Source organism: Loxodonta africana, chromosome 9 (assembly GCF_030014295.1).
Source record: "Loxodonta africana isolate mLoxAfr1 chromosome 9, mLoxAfr1.hap2, whole genome shotgun sequence".
In the NCBI taxonomy this organism is placed as follows: Eukaryota; Metazoa; Chordata; class Mammalia; order Proboscidea; family Elephantidae; genus Loxodonta; species Loxodonta africana.
This window is the reverse complement of record NC_087350.1, coordinates 5,831,266-5,846,144: the sequence shown is the minus strand read 5'-3', so window position 1 is coordinate 5,846,144 and position 14,879 is coordinate 5,831,266. Positions and strand designations below refer to the sequence as shown.

The window sequence follows — 14,879 nt, the reverse complement described above, 5'->3', positions numbered from 1 at the left end:
TAGAGATACAAGAGCCTTCATACAAACAGATATATGCACACCCATGTTTATTGCAGCTCTGTTTACAATAGCAAAAAGTTGGAAGCAACCAAGGTGTCCATCAACGGATGAATGGGTAAATAAATTGTGGTATATTCACACAATGGAATACTACGCATCGATAAAGAACAGTGATGAATCTGTGAAACATTTCATAACATGGAGGAACCTGGAAGGCATTATGCTGAGCGAAATTAGTCAGAGGCAAAAGGACAAATATTGTATAAGACCACTATTATAAGATCGTGAGAAATAGTAAACCTGAGAAGAACACATACTTTTGTGGTTACGAGGGGGGGAGGGAGGGAGGCTGGGAGAGGGTTTTTTATTGATTAATCAGTAGATAAGAACTGCTTTAGGTGAAGGGAAAGACAACACTCAATACATGGAAGGTCAGCTCAATTGGACTGGACCAAAAGCAAAGAAGTTTCCGGGATAAAATGAATGCTTCAAAGCTCAGCGGAGCAAGCGCGGGGGTCTGGGGAACATGGTTTGCGGGGACTTCTAAGTCAATTGGCAAAATAATTCTATTATGAAATCATTCTGCATCCCACTGCAAAATGTGGCGTCTGGGGTCTTAAATGCTAACAAGCGGCCATCTAAGATGCAGCAATTGGTCTCAACCCACCTGGAGCAAAGGAAAATGAAGAACACCAAGCTCACACGGCAATGAAGAGCCCAAGAGACAGAAAGGGCCACATGAACCAGAGACCTACATCATCCTGAGACCAGAAGAACTAGTTGGTGCCCGGCCACAATCGATGACTGCCCTGACAGGGAGCACAGCAGAGGACCCCTGAGGCAGCAGGAGATCAGTGGGATGCAGACCCCAAATTCTCAGAAAAAGACCAAACTTAATGGTCTGACTGAGACTGGAGGAATCCCGGTGGCCATGCTCCCCAGACCTTCTGTCGACACAGGACAGGAAGCATCCCCGAAGACAACTCATCAGAAATGAAAGGGACTGGTCAGCGGGTGGGAGAGAGACGCTGATGAAGAGTGAGCTAATTATATCAGGTGGACACTTGAGATTGTGTTGGCAACTCTTGTCTGGAGCGGGGATGGGAGGATAGAGAGAGAGGGAAGCCGGAAAAATTGGCAAGAAAGGAGAGACTGAAAGGGCTGACTCAAGAGGGGGAGAGTAAGTGGGAGTAGGGAGTGAGATGTATGTAAACTTATATGTGACAGACTGATTGGATTTGTAAACGTTCACTTGAAGCTTAATAAAAGTTTATTAAAAAAAAAAAATTGCCAACTATAATGGTAGACAACTGTTCTTCCGAGGAAACCCTGGTGGAGTAGTGGTTAAGTGCTACGGCTGCTAACCAAAAAGTCAGCAGTTTGAACCTACCAGGCACTCCTTGTAAACTCTACGGGGCAGTTCTACTCTGTACTATAGCGTCGCTATGAGTCGAAATTGACTCGATGGCAACGGGTTTGGTTTTTGGTTTTACTCCTCTTTAAAAACTGTCAGTTTTTGCTTCAGAAGCTCTATATATTAGGTACATACTCATTAGGATTGCTAAGTTTTCTTGATGAGTTAACCTCTTTACCACTATGAAATGTCCTTCTATTTTTGCTCTGAAATATATTTTATCTGATATTTTCATAGCTTCTCCAGCTTTCTTAAGTTTGTCACAACATAGCTTACTCCCTCTTTTACCTGGAACCTATCTGTTTTCTTATATTCAAAGTGAATTGCTTTTAGATAACATGTAGTTAGGTCTTGCTTTTCTATTCACCAGGACAATACCTTTTAATCGGAGTATTACACAACCCACAGACATCAAGCTGATTCTGACTGGTAGCAACCAACTCTTTAGGACAGAATAGAACTCCCCATAGAATTTTCAAGTCTGTAAAAAAAAAAAAAAAAAAGAAGCTGTTTCCTGGCTGCAGAGAATTAAGGGGTGGGCAGTTTCCAGAGAGGCAGAAGCTGCGTGGAGGTGCTCTTTTCACAGTGACTGGGAAAACACTGTAGATGCTCTAAATAGAAATATTCTTTGGGTCTTATCAGGTTTATAGTTCAGCTAAAACTCAGAAATCATGAGGCAGTTCAAGAAGACCACATTATGGAATGACTTTCTCACATAATTGTAGCGAAGAGGGGAGAAGAGCCCTTGTCCTCTCTGGAGGAAGTCTCTGCTTTTCCACTACAACATGACTGCTGTTGCTTTTTTCTGCAACATTTCCTTCTTGAATTGAAATGGCTTCCTACAGGGACAAGATACTCTGTTAGTCCCAAAATCCATTGCCTTTGTGTGGATTCTGAGTCATAGTGACCCTATAGGACAGAGTAGAACTGCCCCATAAGGTTTCTAAGGAGTGCCTGGTGGATTCAAACTGCCGAGCTTTGATTACCAGCCATAGCTCTTAACCACTACACCACCAAGGTTGTTAGTGCCAGTAGGGACATTTTTTGTGTGAAGGCTGTCAGTGTGGAACACTCCTCCTCTGCCTCACTCCTTCTCCATACCCTCCCATCCAAAAACCACTGCTGCTGTGAGAGCAGGATTAAAGTTGGTCTCACATGACTTTTCTTATTGCAACCACTTCCGGTCAGCACCCTCATCTCACAAGACCAGTTTTTCTACCAAGCCTCTGGAAATAACAACAAAATGAATGCTTTTTCCAATCATTTTCACTATAATACACTGAAAATCGTATTCATGATGAATAAGAACACAAACATTCTTTGTTTAAAGATGCTAACACCACGGTTCCCACAATGATTGAGGACATACATTGATGAACCTGGATTCCAAAAAGCAAGGTTGTGTGATGGAGACAGGTAAGACTGAAGCTGAGAAGTAGGGCTTCATGTCCCAGAATGGCCAGCTAGGAGATAGATGGGAGCGAGTGTGTGTGTGGATGGGGATTTGACTTGTGTGAGTAGAATCTTGCATTGGTCTCACGATACCCACCGATTTCAGGGCCATGGGGCCCTAACTAACAACTGAAGATCCTAGGGCTGTAGCATTGTAAGCACTTTTTCTTCAGAGAGGAAGATTTTCTGCCTTCCTCACCGTTACATCTGCTCTCTGCGCACTAAGTTTACGTGCTCAAGAGTGTTTGATGGCTATTCAATATCCCAGATAATCAAAAGGTCCTGTAGAGGTTTTGTGAAATTGGTATGCTGGTTTGGTTTGGGTGCTGTGTTTCATGTGTATGGAACCAAGATTTAAGCTCAGGCCTTTTGACTGCAAATTCAGGTCTGTTCTTCTGAGGGTAAGTCATAACCGCTTAATGTTTTCTGCCTCTTGGTAGTTTTTCCAGATAAAATACAAGCCACTTGTTGACTTCAAATTTCTGTTAAACAAGGACTAATATTGTTGTAAATATATCCCCACTATTATGTGAGGAATCCTTGGAGGCCTTTATTTTCTTTGCTAAACCTCGCAAGTCTATTCTTGGGATGACTTTGAAGTTGAAGGGAATGTGAAAGTTATCATTACAGACTCTAGATTAAAGAAATACAAATAGGATCATTGATCCCGTATAGGGGACATTGACTTTGTTTCAATTTATTATTCTAATGGAAATATATATATATATTGGAACACACCTTAATTTTATAAAGAGAAAAAAGGAGTAGGCAGGGCCGAGATGGCAAAATAGTCAGATGCTTCCGGTTGTTCCTTTTACATCCAAGAGATTAAAAACAAGTGAATGGATTCTATATGACACTGTAGGAGCCCAGATCATCAAGACAAAGGTGAGGAGCTAGACTGAGTGGCAGGATGCAGGAGAGACAGTTCAGAAGCAGCAAAGAAGTGCCAGTTGTGAGGTTGCCAGCACCCTGCTGGCTGGGTCAGCTGGTGCATGGCAGGCTGAGGAGAGCAGTAGCATTCAGGACAGGTTTCACCATGTCAGGAGAGGCTGGGCAGCAGAGAGTCTGCAGAAGCCTCCGGATCGGGATGGAAATGGTACTGGACCTGAGAAAGTTAAGTGCAAGCTTCTAACCTACTGCCTACTGTGTGGGAGTCAAAATAAGCCCTCCCCATCCAAGACGCTAACAGGGAGAGGAGCCTATTTTCCCTCCCCGCACCCGACCCCACTTCCCGCTGTCCACTCTGACACCAGTCAGGCAGTATTCAAGAACTGCCAGGCCTCTAACTCAGATCTCAGGGCTGTCTGGACCCAAACTAGTCTCTTGGCTATAAAAATTCACCATGCCCCCTCAGCTGGGAAGTCAGGCCAGGAGCTACCCCTTTGCCTGGGCACTGGCATAAAGGGTCTGAGGACATGTAGCTCCCTTCACCCCTGCCTGTACCTGTGTGGGCCAATTCAACACCATGAGGCCATACACTTGAACCCTGTTTTCAACTGCAACAGCCAAGGGGTAGTTGCAGAATCGTGACATTTGATGTCGCCCTACCCATTAAACAGGGACCTCATCCACACACTTCAGGGGCCTGAGGGCTGGTGGTATCACCCAACTCCATCTAGCCACCCAAGACAGGGGTCAGAGAATATACAGTGCCTCCCAGTCCCTAGAGCCAACAGCATTGGGCAGCAAGGACCGGCTGTATGACTCCTTTAATATCCCAAACATCCTAAGAGCTGTACAGGATTATGCTATTTTCCCAATGAAGATCCTGAAATGTAGAGAATTTATGGGGGTTTTGTAAAGTCCAACACAAGGGAATGGAGGAGCCAGGGCTCTGTCCTTCACTTACCACATTATCTTTCGATGTTTGATGTGTACACTCCCCTAAATACCTGGGATACACCAGGATTGCCGATTATGCTGAGGAGGACACTCTACGAGGTGCCTGCATGGTGTTGGCCAGGAACAATGTGGGGCAAGGGATTCCTGAAAATTCACGGGCACTTGGAATAATATTAGAATTTGGAACTTGGAGAAAAAAAAAAAAGCATTCGGCTGGGAGGAAATTTTGGTGAGTTCCAGGGAGCTTCCAAGTTGATAATCAGAGCTACTGAGGGGAATGGGCTGGGGAATGAGGCCATGGACACCTGGATTTGATGAGCTAAGTGCAGATTGGAGGGCAAGGACTTGAGAATTCTGAGGAAAGACCAGAGGTGTCCTCTCCCCTCATTCTCATTTCTTTGTCTTGATTTTTTTCCCCAACAGAATCTTATTTGCGGAGGTCTCCATCCAGATCCCAATTAGGAACTTCCCAACTCATGAAGCAGCTTACAGGCACCAAAAGCCAAAACACTGGAACACCCGCTGCTCTGAACATGGGGTCTATGCAGGTGCCCGAACAGTCACACGACTAATACCTCAATACTTCTCAACACTTCCTACCATCCCTGCCCACATCTAGTCTTGCACACTCCAGGCATCCAGGTCTGCCATAAACATCATCAAGTCTCCGCTTTTCCTGTGCTGTATTGCTTTGTAAGGTAGGTTTCCTCTTGTTTGTAAGGAACTATTTACAATGTAATTGTAAGACTAAATCTACATCAATTTAACCCTAGAATTTCAGTCATCATTTGGTAAAGAAAGGGAAGAGTACTTATAGAATGCTCCCTGGAAGATTCCAAAGTTACCTGAGGTCAGTCCCCTTGACCACAGCAGGATGGACCTTCCCAATTCAGTTGAATGAGATTCTTTCCCATCCAGAAATAAGGCAAAGGGACTTCCTAACTTCTCTGTCTATTTTCATAGCCCATATGCATACTATCGAAAGAAATCCTCATAAATATATTTTCAACACATTCTGTCTCGCCCTGTCCTCACCAGAAATAGCATACTACCATTGCTTATTTAGAAGTCCTCTTGAGAATTCATGATACCACTTCTTAGAGTAAATGCAGAGAAACAGAAAGCCATGTCCCCAAGAAGCCAAGTCTTGATCCTGTCAAGTCAAACCACACAGGAAAATCCCTGGGTGTGCTAAGGATCATTTAAGAAATGTTTTCCGGCATCTTTCCAGGAAACATTAAAAAAGCATCTTAAGGAAAACTGCAGCCTCCAGGCTCAATTACAGAAACATTAGTGAATGACCAAGAAGGCTGAAAGGTTGAAATGCAAATTCCATTAACAGATCATTAAGACACAGAGATGTTGATAGGATACCCACAGAAAGCTCCCCAAACCAAGCCACAGCTTGTGAAAAATGGGTGATGAAAGTGATCACTGGTGATTTATCAGTGAGCCGTGAGTGGCCAAAGCCAGACTGTCCCCAGGAGCATCCTGAGGACATCAGGTAAAGCTGGAGGAAAGAACTGGTCAGTCACATATGGATGTGGAAAACGGGGGACACCTGTATCTTTTTCTTTTCACAGCACCACAATCCATCCAGCAGCAGAGGAGGACCAGAAGAAAACAGAGTCAGTGAGAATTTCTTCCAACAAAACTGTCTTTAATCCCAGTTTACAGAGGATTGTTCTTTAAAGCAAATCTACCGTTCTTCATCTCCCACCATGGAAGTACACGTGCACCCTGCCCAAGCTCACAACAGCCAAGAGGTACCACTGCGACAGGAGAGGAGCATTAGCCTAATAAGTATGGGGGAGGAGTTGACAACCCTAATCTATTTAGGGGACCCCAACTTGAGGGTCTGACATATAGAAGAGGAGAGCTCACTACTGGCTAAGAAGATGCTTCTTCCTTTTTCCATGAGTGGAAGGGTCACACTTTCTTTTTAGAGGCAGTGAGGGTTAGACCTCTCCCACAGTCAAGGGTTGCCTCCCAGAGACTCCAAGGTCAGCCCCTGAGTAGGGCCGCTTTGCAGCAAGTGATGGAGCTCTGACTTTGCTGGGATCTTACACTTGGCAGCTGTATGTCCAGGTTTAAGACTCACTGTCTCCGGAGATCGGAGCTGGGATGCTCCCGAGGTACCCCGAACTCCATGGTGCAGAATGCTGGAGGCAGGCAGAGGACTCTGGAAAGACTCTAGGGCAGTAGGCTTTCTTGAGATGCCAAGAGGAAGTCAAGGCTGGGGAGTTCCTCCTCTTCCACTTCTTCTTCGCTGGACCTTTCTCGTTTCCCAGGTGTTTCACTAATACGAGAGGCTTCTAAGGACATTAAGGTTTCTCTGTTTGCCAATATAGGGAATGTGCAACTAGCACCCCGTTGAGGAGAAGCTGATTGTTTAGACTTAAGTTCCTGTGACATTGGACTCCACGTAAAGACAGCAAGTTGTTTTGACTTAGACAGATTACTGTATCCCCTGCCATCTTTTGGCAGGTCATCTGCATGCAACTTTTTCGTACTCATTTTCTCTCTCATCTGTAGTTGGATGTTGTGGTTATGTGTGCTTCCTAGGTCTTGACTGCTTCCAGACTCTGTACAAGGCAACTCCCTGATTGGCACACTGTAAGTTGGGGGTGCCGCAACACGCACTTTTCCTTTCAATTCCAGCAGTCGCTTCTCCACCAGCTGCAAGGAAGGAAAATGGATAATTACTGATTCTGTACAGATTGTGAGAACACATGGCTGAGTGGGTGGTGGAGACCATAGTATTGGTGCAGGATTTAGGGAATTCAGTCACACAAGTGTCCTTCAATAACTAGTACTGCAGCTCTGCCTCTCCATCCTCTTGTGTGGTTTTCCCAACCGCAATGCCTTACCACTCCACTCCTCTTGGTCACTCCATTATCTCTTACCTCCTCATTCTGTACCTGCTCCCACACCTGGAGCTGGCCTTCCCCAGAAGCCATGACAGCCAAGGCACTGTCGGGTTAGATGAAATCCTGTGGGTTTCATGTTATGATTCTCCCTTCCTCCTCTGGTTTACCTGAGTGAGAGTGAGTCTTTCCTCTTCCTCCAGCTCCTGCCTTAAGGACAGGGGATCTACCTGTGATTCTGGTGATAGTAACATTTCCAGGAATTGAGGGTGAATAACTGCTTCTACCTGATAATGGAAGGAGGAGGCCTGTGAACATCCTTGACAAGGAGTAAACACTGATTTAGAGGATCTAGAAGACAATCAATAATCTTCCTCTCGAATTTGCATCCAGTATGTATTCAAATATCACCGCCCCAACCTACACATATGCAGACACTCATACACACACAGATATACACACAAGAAAAGGACATACACATTGATCATGGAGGAAGTAACTGAGCTTAGTTACGATGTCTGGGATAAAACTCCAGATGTTTGGTGGCTGGAATGCCAAAAGTACAGAACCCACAGACACCAAATCTGAGGTCCTGGCCCACCTTCTCGATAAATGCTTCCTGTGCACACAGCTTGTCAGTGTAGCTCAGGAGTCCTGGGTCTGGGTACAGCTCATCCTCTTCCTGTTGTTGCTCATATTCTTCTTCTTCATATTTTCCATCTGGCTCCACAGTGGCTGAATGGGCAGTTCCAAGGAGATCTTCCATGATCTCAACATACTGTTTGACAGCTTCAGGGGGAATTTCATGGGACCACTTGGTCTTCCAAGGGTGCTGGGGTCTGTATTGATGTTGCTTAGGGGGCTGTGCCATGGAACCTCCCTTCTTTGGAATGAACACTATAAAGGGGTTGGAAAGAGGATGTTTATGTGGCAGCAAATTCTGGCTCTTTCCACCTGTTACAGATTGAATTGTGTCCCCAAAATGTGTGTCACCTTGGCTAGTCCATGACTCCCAGTATTGTGTGGTTGTCCACCATTTTGGGATATGATATGATTATCCTATGTGTTGTAAATCCTAACCTCTATCATGTTAATGAAGCAGGATTATAGGCAGTGGTGTTAATGAAGCAGGCCTCAGTCTACAGGATTCGATTGTATCTTCAGTCAATCTCTTTTGAAATGGAAAAGAGAGAAAAAAGCAGAGAGGAAAGGAACTTCATGCCACCAAGAAAGAAGTGCACAGCTTGAAGCCCGTCCTCTGGACTCGAGGTCCCTGTGCTGAGAAGCCCCTAAACATGGGGAAGATTGATGACAAGGACCTTGCCCGAGAACCAACAGAGAGTAAAAGCATTCCCCAAGAGCTGGTACCCTGAATTCAGACTTCTAGCCTCCCAGACTGTGAGAGAATAAATTTCGGTTTTGCATGACCCTCCACTTGTGGTATTTCTGTTATAGCAACACTACATAACTAAGGCACCACCCAACCACATGTTGTAAAGGCAGAATTATGGAGACACTGAAGTGGATCCTGTTAGGGCAGGTACACCTGAAGCCACAAACACTGTGAGAGAAGATGTGAGAGGCAGACGGCCCAAGAGAGTCATCTTGTAGGGAAACTTTAAACTACTTCTTTTTCAAAAAGACTTCTCATTGAGACCCACACTTAAAGCTAATTACATATTGGAGCCCACCTTTGATAATCCATGTGAGACTGTAGTTATAAAATGTGACCATCTCACTACTAGTGTGTAATGAAGAGTAGCGGAGACCCCAGGCATCTGGCAGTCTCTGCTGATAGAAATAGCCATTGCCCCCTCTTGAAGGAAAAGTACCACATGTGAAGACAATGCCTTCTCCCAACATAACCAGTCCTTTGACCCCTGGCCCTTAGCTCCTGTTGTACTTGCTTAGCCTTACCTGTACGCTGGCCAACCACAGTGGATGAAGGCCCGTGAGGATCAAGATTGCGTGGAGCTGGAGGAAGCAGGCAGACAGACGCATTCCTCTGCTGCAACGTCTGAATCTCTAACTCCTCCTCTGCCTCAAACTCCATGAACCTGACAAGGGTGAGGGAGGCACAGGCTGTGCTGAGGAGAAGGCAAGATGCACCAGGAGCCCCAGGGCCAGGCAACAACCAATTATGGCACAGTGGAGAAAGATGTGCCTTCAATGACCTGTCCAGGTGCCCAGTAAGTCCATTTCCCAGGAGGCACAAACAAGGTTTGGGGTCCTTACATGTTCACCACATCATCCCTTCACCTGCAGCACAACTCATCATAATATAGGAAGGTTGTGAAGGAAATGAGCCATGCCTTCTTGGAAGCTCCTCCTTGCAAAGCCATGGTCCTCACGACCTTTCCATACCCTTAGCACCTGATGGCACACCACAACGCTAACACTGATTGGTTGAATTGAATCAGACCTACATGACACACAGCAGGACCCACTCATGCACACCGTTCTCCAAGCCTCTCCTGCGCTTCCCTAAAACACACACAGTAGAAGTGATAGCCTGAACCTGGAATTGGATGAAGTTCATTGCAGATAACACCAAGAACTAGTTCCTAGAGTCCCGGTCCTAGTCTGAAGCTTTGAGGCCTTGGGATATAAAACAGGTCGGCAAGTGGTCCAAGGGTCATTTGGAAAAAGGTGGAATGTGAGCTTTCACAAAAGCCTCAGCCTCCTCCTCTGATTTTTTTTTTTTTTTTTTTAACCAAGGGAGGAAAGGCAATGAGGGACGGAAAGACGTCCAACGGGTGACTGAGTTTCTGCCTTCCCCTGGACACATCTTTCCAGCCTGGGCCATTCTTGGATGGTTGTAGAACACTTTCGTACCAGTTGTCATGAGGAAGAGTGGCCCCAAATTCCCTGTTATATGGACACTGAGACAAGCAGGAATTTGTCTGGTACAGCATATCCCCTCACTGCAGAGAGTCCACAGCTTGGACTATATCTCCATGGGTATCCACAGTGTTTATCCCCATTCTGTCTTAACACTCCAGTTTCAGGGCATCCCCAAAACCAACATGTAGAAGGGTGAGTATCTTAAAGAACGTAGAACAGAAAACTCCAAGCAGTGAATGTGGTGGTAGAAGTTGTCTGAGGGTAGAGCGGGATCATCAGGGAACCAGGAGCCCTTTCCACGTGTACACCTCCTCCTCACACAGCCCCTGTGATTTGTACCAACCCTCCCTCTTCATTCACACCTCATCACTCAGTCCCAACAGGGCCAGGATGCCATGGACTCACTTTTCTGCCATCTCATAGAAGATCATCCGGTCAAAATTGCTTTTGCGCTGCCATTCCTGTACAGACCGCCAGAGTCCCTCCTCCAGGGTCATGGTGGGCTTCAGTCTAGCCAGGGATCGCAGGACTGGGCTAAATACCCATGCATGTCAGTAACTTTCGACAAGTACATATTCCATCCCCATCTTGACCCCACCCCTACCCATCATCACATCTATCTTGCTATTTGTCCATGACAGTCCCTCTTCCGGTGTTTTACATTTCAAGTGCTTTTGCCTCCATTGGCTGTTTCGGAATCCAGGGAATCCCTAAGACTTCTGGAAATTTGGGTTTAGTGGACTCTGTCTTTATTCCTGGGCGAGTGCTGGGGAGTGGGGGAGGGAAGAAGATGCCTTCAGTCTTTCAGCCAATGAGAGCGACATGTATGTGGAAAAACATCCTGTGAATGTGATTAGAGTTCCATATTGATTGACCTGTTGGGAAGCTCAGGGTTGAGAGAGATGTAGGCTCTGCTCTGAAAAGACAAAGCTTCCTACGTGACTAATCACTCTGCCTTTCATTCACAGAAGCCCATGACCCTGCACTTCATTGCCAATTTCCACTTACATACACTGTACCTGGGACAGTTTTGCTCTTGTGGGTACTTTTTATGGACTACACTTCATATATTAGGTCATATCGTCTTCTTAGCTCTCCTGTTAATGAACTGAAATTGTCTCCTTATTTGATGAGATACTCTAGGCTGAAGATGTACAATGCCTTGCTCAGGATTACAAATCTAAGGAGGACAGAGCCCAAGCCTTTCACCACTGTGCATACTCTACCACCTCCCTGTTGTAAGTGGAATTCTCCAGAGGAATGAGGGTGGGAGTAAACTTAAAGTGGTTGTCCTAGGCCTTGCCCGTTTCACGTCTCCTGAGGCAATGGCCAAAATATGCTCAGCTCCTATGTTGGAAGGGAAAGACCAGTGGAAGAATGTAGTTTCTGATCTGAGACCAAAATTCACATCATGGCTCTTCACTTTACCACAGTGTTTAAAAAAACCAAAACCAAACCCTTTGGCATTGGGTTGATCCCAACTCATAGTGACACTACAGGACAGAGTAGAACTGCCCCATAGTGTTTCTGAGGAGGGGTGGTGGATTCGAACTGCTGACGTTTTGGTTAGCAGCCATAGAACTTAACCACTATGCTACCAGGATTTCTACCGCAGTGTTTAAAAAAAAACCGCAGTGTTTAGTCTCTTGTAAATAATTGTTAAGGTAACTATTCCTATATAAAGATTGACTTCACATACAAGGTGGTCAGCATCAGTTGAGACAAGATACCTGAATGTGTTGTACACAGGGGGGAGGTGTGTTTAATATTATCGGGAATATATCTTCTCATAACATATCCCATCACCCTCATGACCTTCTCTCAAGTGTTATTAAAGAGCCTAACCTCCATTGTGTCTCCCCAAGATCTCTTTGTTTGAAAGCTGCAGGATAATCTCAGCTGTCCCCACTGATTAGCGTACTCACATGAGAAAGCAGGAAAGAGCTTCTGTATCAGGGCTTTGGGGATGGTGCCTCCGGGCCAGAGACTTGAAGCATTGCCAACGTCGGTAGTTCTGGTAAACACTCTGGGGATTACAGGAGGAGTCATCCAGTGAAGGCCTGGATTGTGTGGCGGCCAGGCTTTTCTCCCCAGAAGAAGCATGTTGGCCTGAGCAAGCCTTCACTTGGGGGAAAATGGAGGCCAGCTGGGCAGCTGGTGGTGGAGCTTGAAGAGAAAGAGCTGGGGAGCAAACTCCCCTACAAGCCTGAGTAGCCACAACAGAAGTGGCAGGGATCACAGCAGACGCTTCCACAAAAGGGTTGGGGCATGCTCAACTGCCCCACTGGGAGCCCCTGGGGCACTCCAATTAAGTCGGGTCTGCCCCATGATGAAGGTCTGAATTCCAGGGAGCTCTGCTGAACTCCCTTCTGTCCTCACTTGAAAAATGACCTTTGCAGGCCTGGCCCCACTGGGGCCAGAATCCCCAGTGCTCAGCACAAGAAGTGTCCTGGGGAAAGCAGAGAGCCCAAGAGGGGTGCCTGGAAGGCATGGTGAAGTCATGAGGGGCAGTGGCTGTTGCATCCAGGGTGTTTGCTGTGGAGGTCCAGGAGTGTGTGGGGGAAAGGGCAGTGCAGTGAAAGGAGACATGGAGGCACCAGGATTCATGGCCATATCCGGTCCCAGCACTGGAGTTGCTGTTGAGACAAAGGAAAAGGGTAAATGGAGGTGGAGGAAAGGCAACCAAGTGTTAGGTCATCCGAATTCCCTGCCAGGTCACTGGCAATCAACACAATGAATCTCGAGTGATGGGCAGCAGTATGGAAGAGGGAACTGGTGAAGACTGCAAAAAATCCTGCGATTGAATTAGATGTTCCTTCCTTCCAGTTGAGAACTTTACTGCTAGAGAACATGTGAGGAGTTCAACCAGACTCCCAGACCTCTCTCTACCAAGAAGTAAGAGGCCCAAACTGTCACTGTCTCACAGAACCTGTATCAGGAATCCCAGGCAGACAGGCTGCCACTCTCATAAGCTGTTTTCAACCCATGGAAAAGGGTTGACATCCACTCTGTCCGAAATGCCCCCAGCAGGCTCACTAGCAGGGCAGGGACTTTCTGAAGTAGAAAGTGTCCTCTAGATTTTCTTGAAGGAGTGAGTCTTTAAGTGAGTGTTTTCCCCATCTCCTCCTGAGTGTTTCTTTTCATGATGTCCGCTACAAAACCTCTTTCCTTCTTTCCCCAACACCCTGTCTCATTTTTACAATCTGCCTCTTCAAGCCTTCCTAGGTAGGATATTCCGGGTGGTGTTAAGAGTCCACTTCTTATTCCTGCTCAGACAGCTTGTCCCCAGGGGAAGTGTCAAACTTGAATTCCCAAAGGTTGGAGGGGTGTCAGGAATCTAATAACACACCCCCTCCCCTCCTGGCCTACCCCCTCCTGAAGACATCTCTACAGGCTTGGGCCCTGACCACAGCTGTCTGGCAGCCTTCAGCATGTGAAATCGCCACGTCCTGGACTCAGAGCATGATCTGACTCCAACAGATGCTCATGGATCCAAGAAAAGGAGGGAAAAGTTTGAATCTAAACAGGAGTAGAATGTAGGACTCCAGACATTCTACAGGGGGAGGGGTGGAGGGCAGGTTGGGATGAGGAGACATTCCATGAAAGGGATCTGACAGGTAGGCAAAAGCTACATGTTTCCTTCAAATTACAGTTGACAACACAAATCATGTGAACCTCTTCTGGCCATTTGTCGGTTCTTTCTTAGATCCAGAGCACAAAGGCTCTACTCTAGACTTCAATTCTTATCAACATACCTAGTTTTGTGCCCCTACAGCCACCCTGTTCTCCAACTCTAGGTGGTAGGTTCTTGAATTACAAGGTCACCAGTACTTCATGAGCAAAATTCAGGACACTTTGTCTAATGGAAGGTGGGGTCTTTATAGAGACAAGGAATCTGAGTGTTTGAAATTAGGGTTTTCTGAGAAGTTCCATTGTGTTTGGTGTGTGTGTGTATACAGTATCGTATCCATTATTGTTTAGGAAGCAGTCCTTGGGTCCCTGAACACCGACTCATTACTGAAAACTGGGGGCTGGAGCATGGCCAGCCTTACTCATGATCCTTTTTCCTGGAAAGCCCCACTGTATTAAAGGAAGGCCAACAGCCTGTAATTCCATGACCAGAAGTAGATTCCTGTTGTTTCTCAGGTTATTATATTGTACATTCATATTCAAGTATCTTATCCCTAACAATGACTGTAATTCAGTAATTAAAGAAAGATACCTCTGAAAAGTCAAACAGTTCCAGATAGATTGTACAGTGGCAACGCCTCCGCCAACCCCCACACCTTTTCTTGGCAACCAGATTCTCCATCTGAGTGGAAATCGATGACATTTTCTATTTCTTTTTCCTCTTTCCAAAAATATTGTATGTGCTGAGGGTAACTAACAGAAGCTATGCTCATTTACCGAAAGTGCTTTCAGTTTCCTTTTTTTCGTTATACAATTAAGGTGTGTTC

General features: G+C 46.0%; 1 protein-coding gene across 1 annotated transcript; it reads right to left on the bottom strand.

Moving 5' to 3' along the window:
- Positions 1–6,904: 6,904 nt before the first annotated feature.
- On the bottom strand, positions 6,905–13,807 carry LOC100660232 (NUT family member 2D-like). Its single transcript, XM_064290930.1, is given in 8 exon segments — positions 6,905–7,390; positions 7,749–7,865; positions 8,180–8,475; positions 9,496–9,635; positions 10,828–10,956; positions 12,348–12,682; positions 12,685–13,058; positions 13,792–13,807. Coding segments are annotated over 8 exon segments (1,893 nt in total).
- Positions 13,808–14,879: the final 1,072 nt, after the last annotated feature.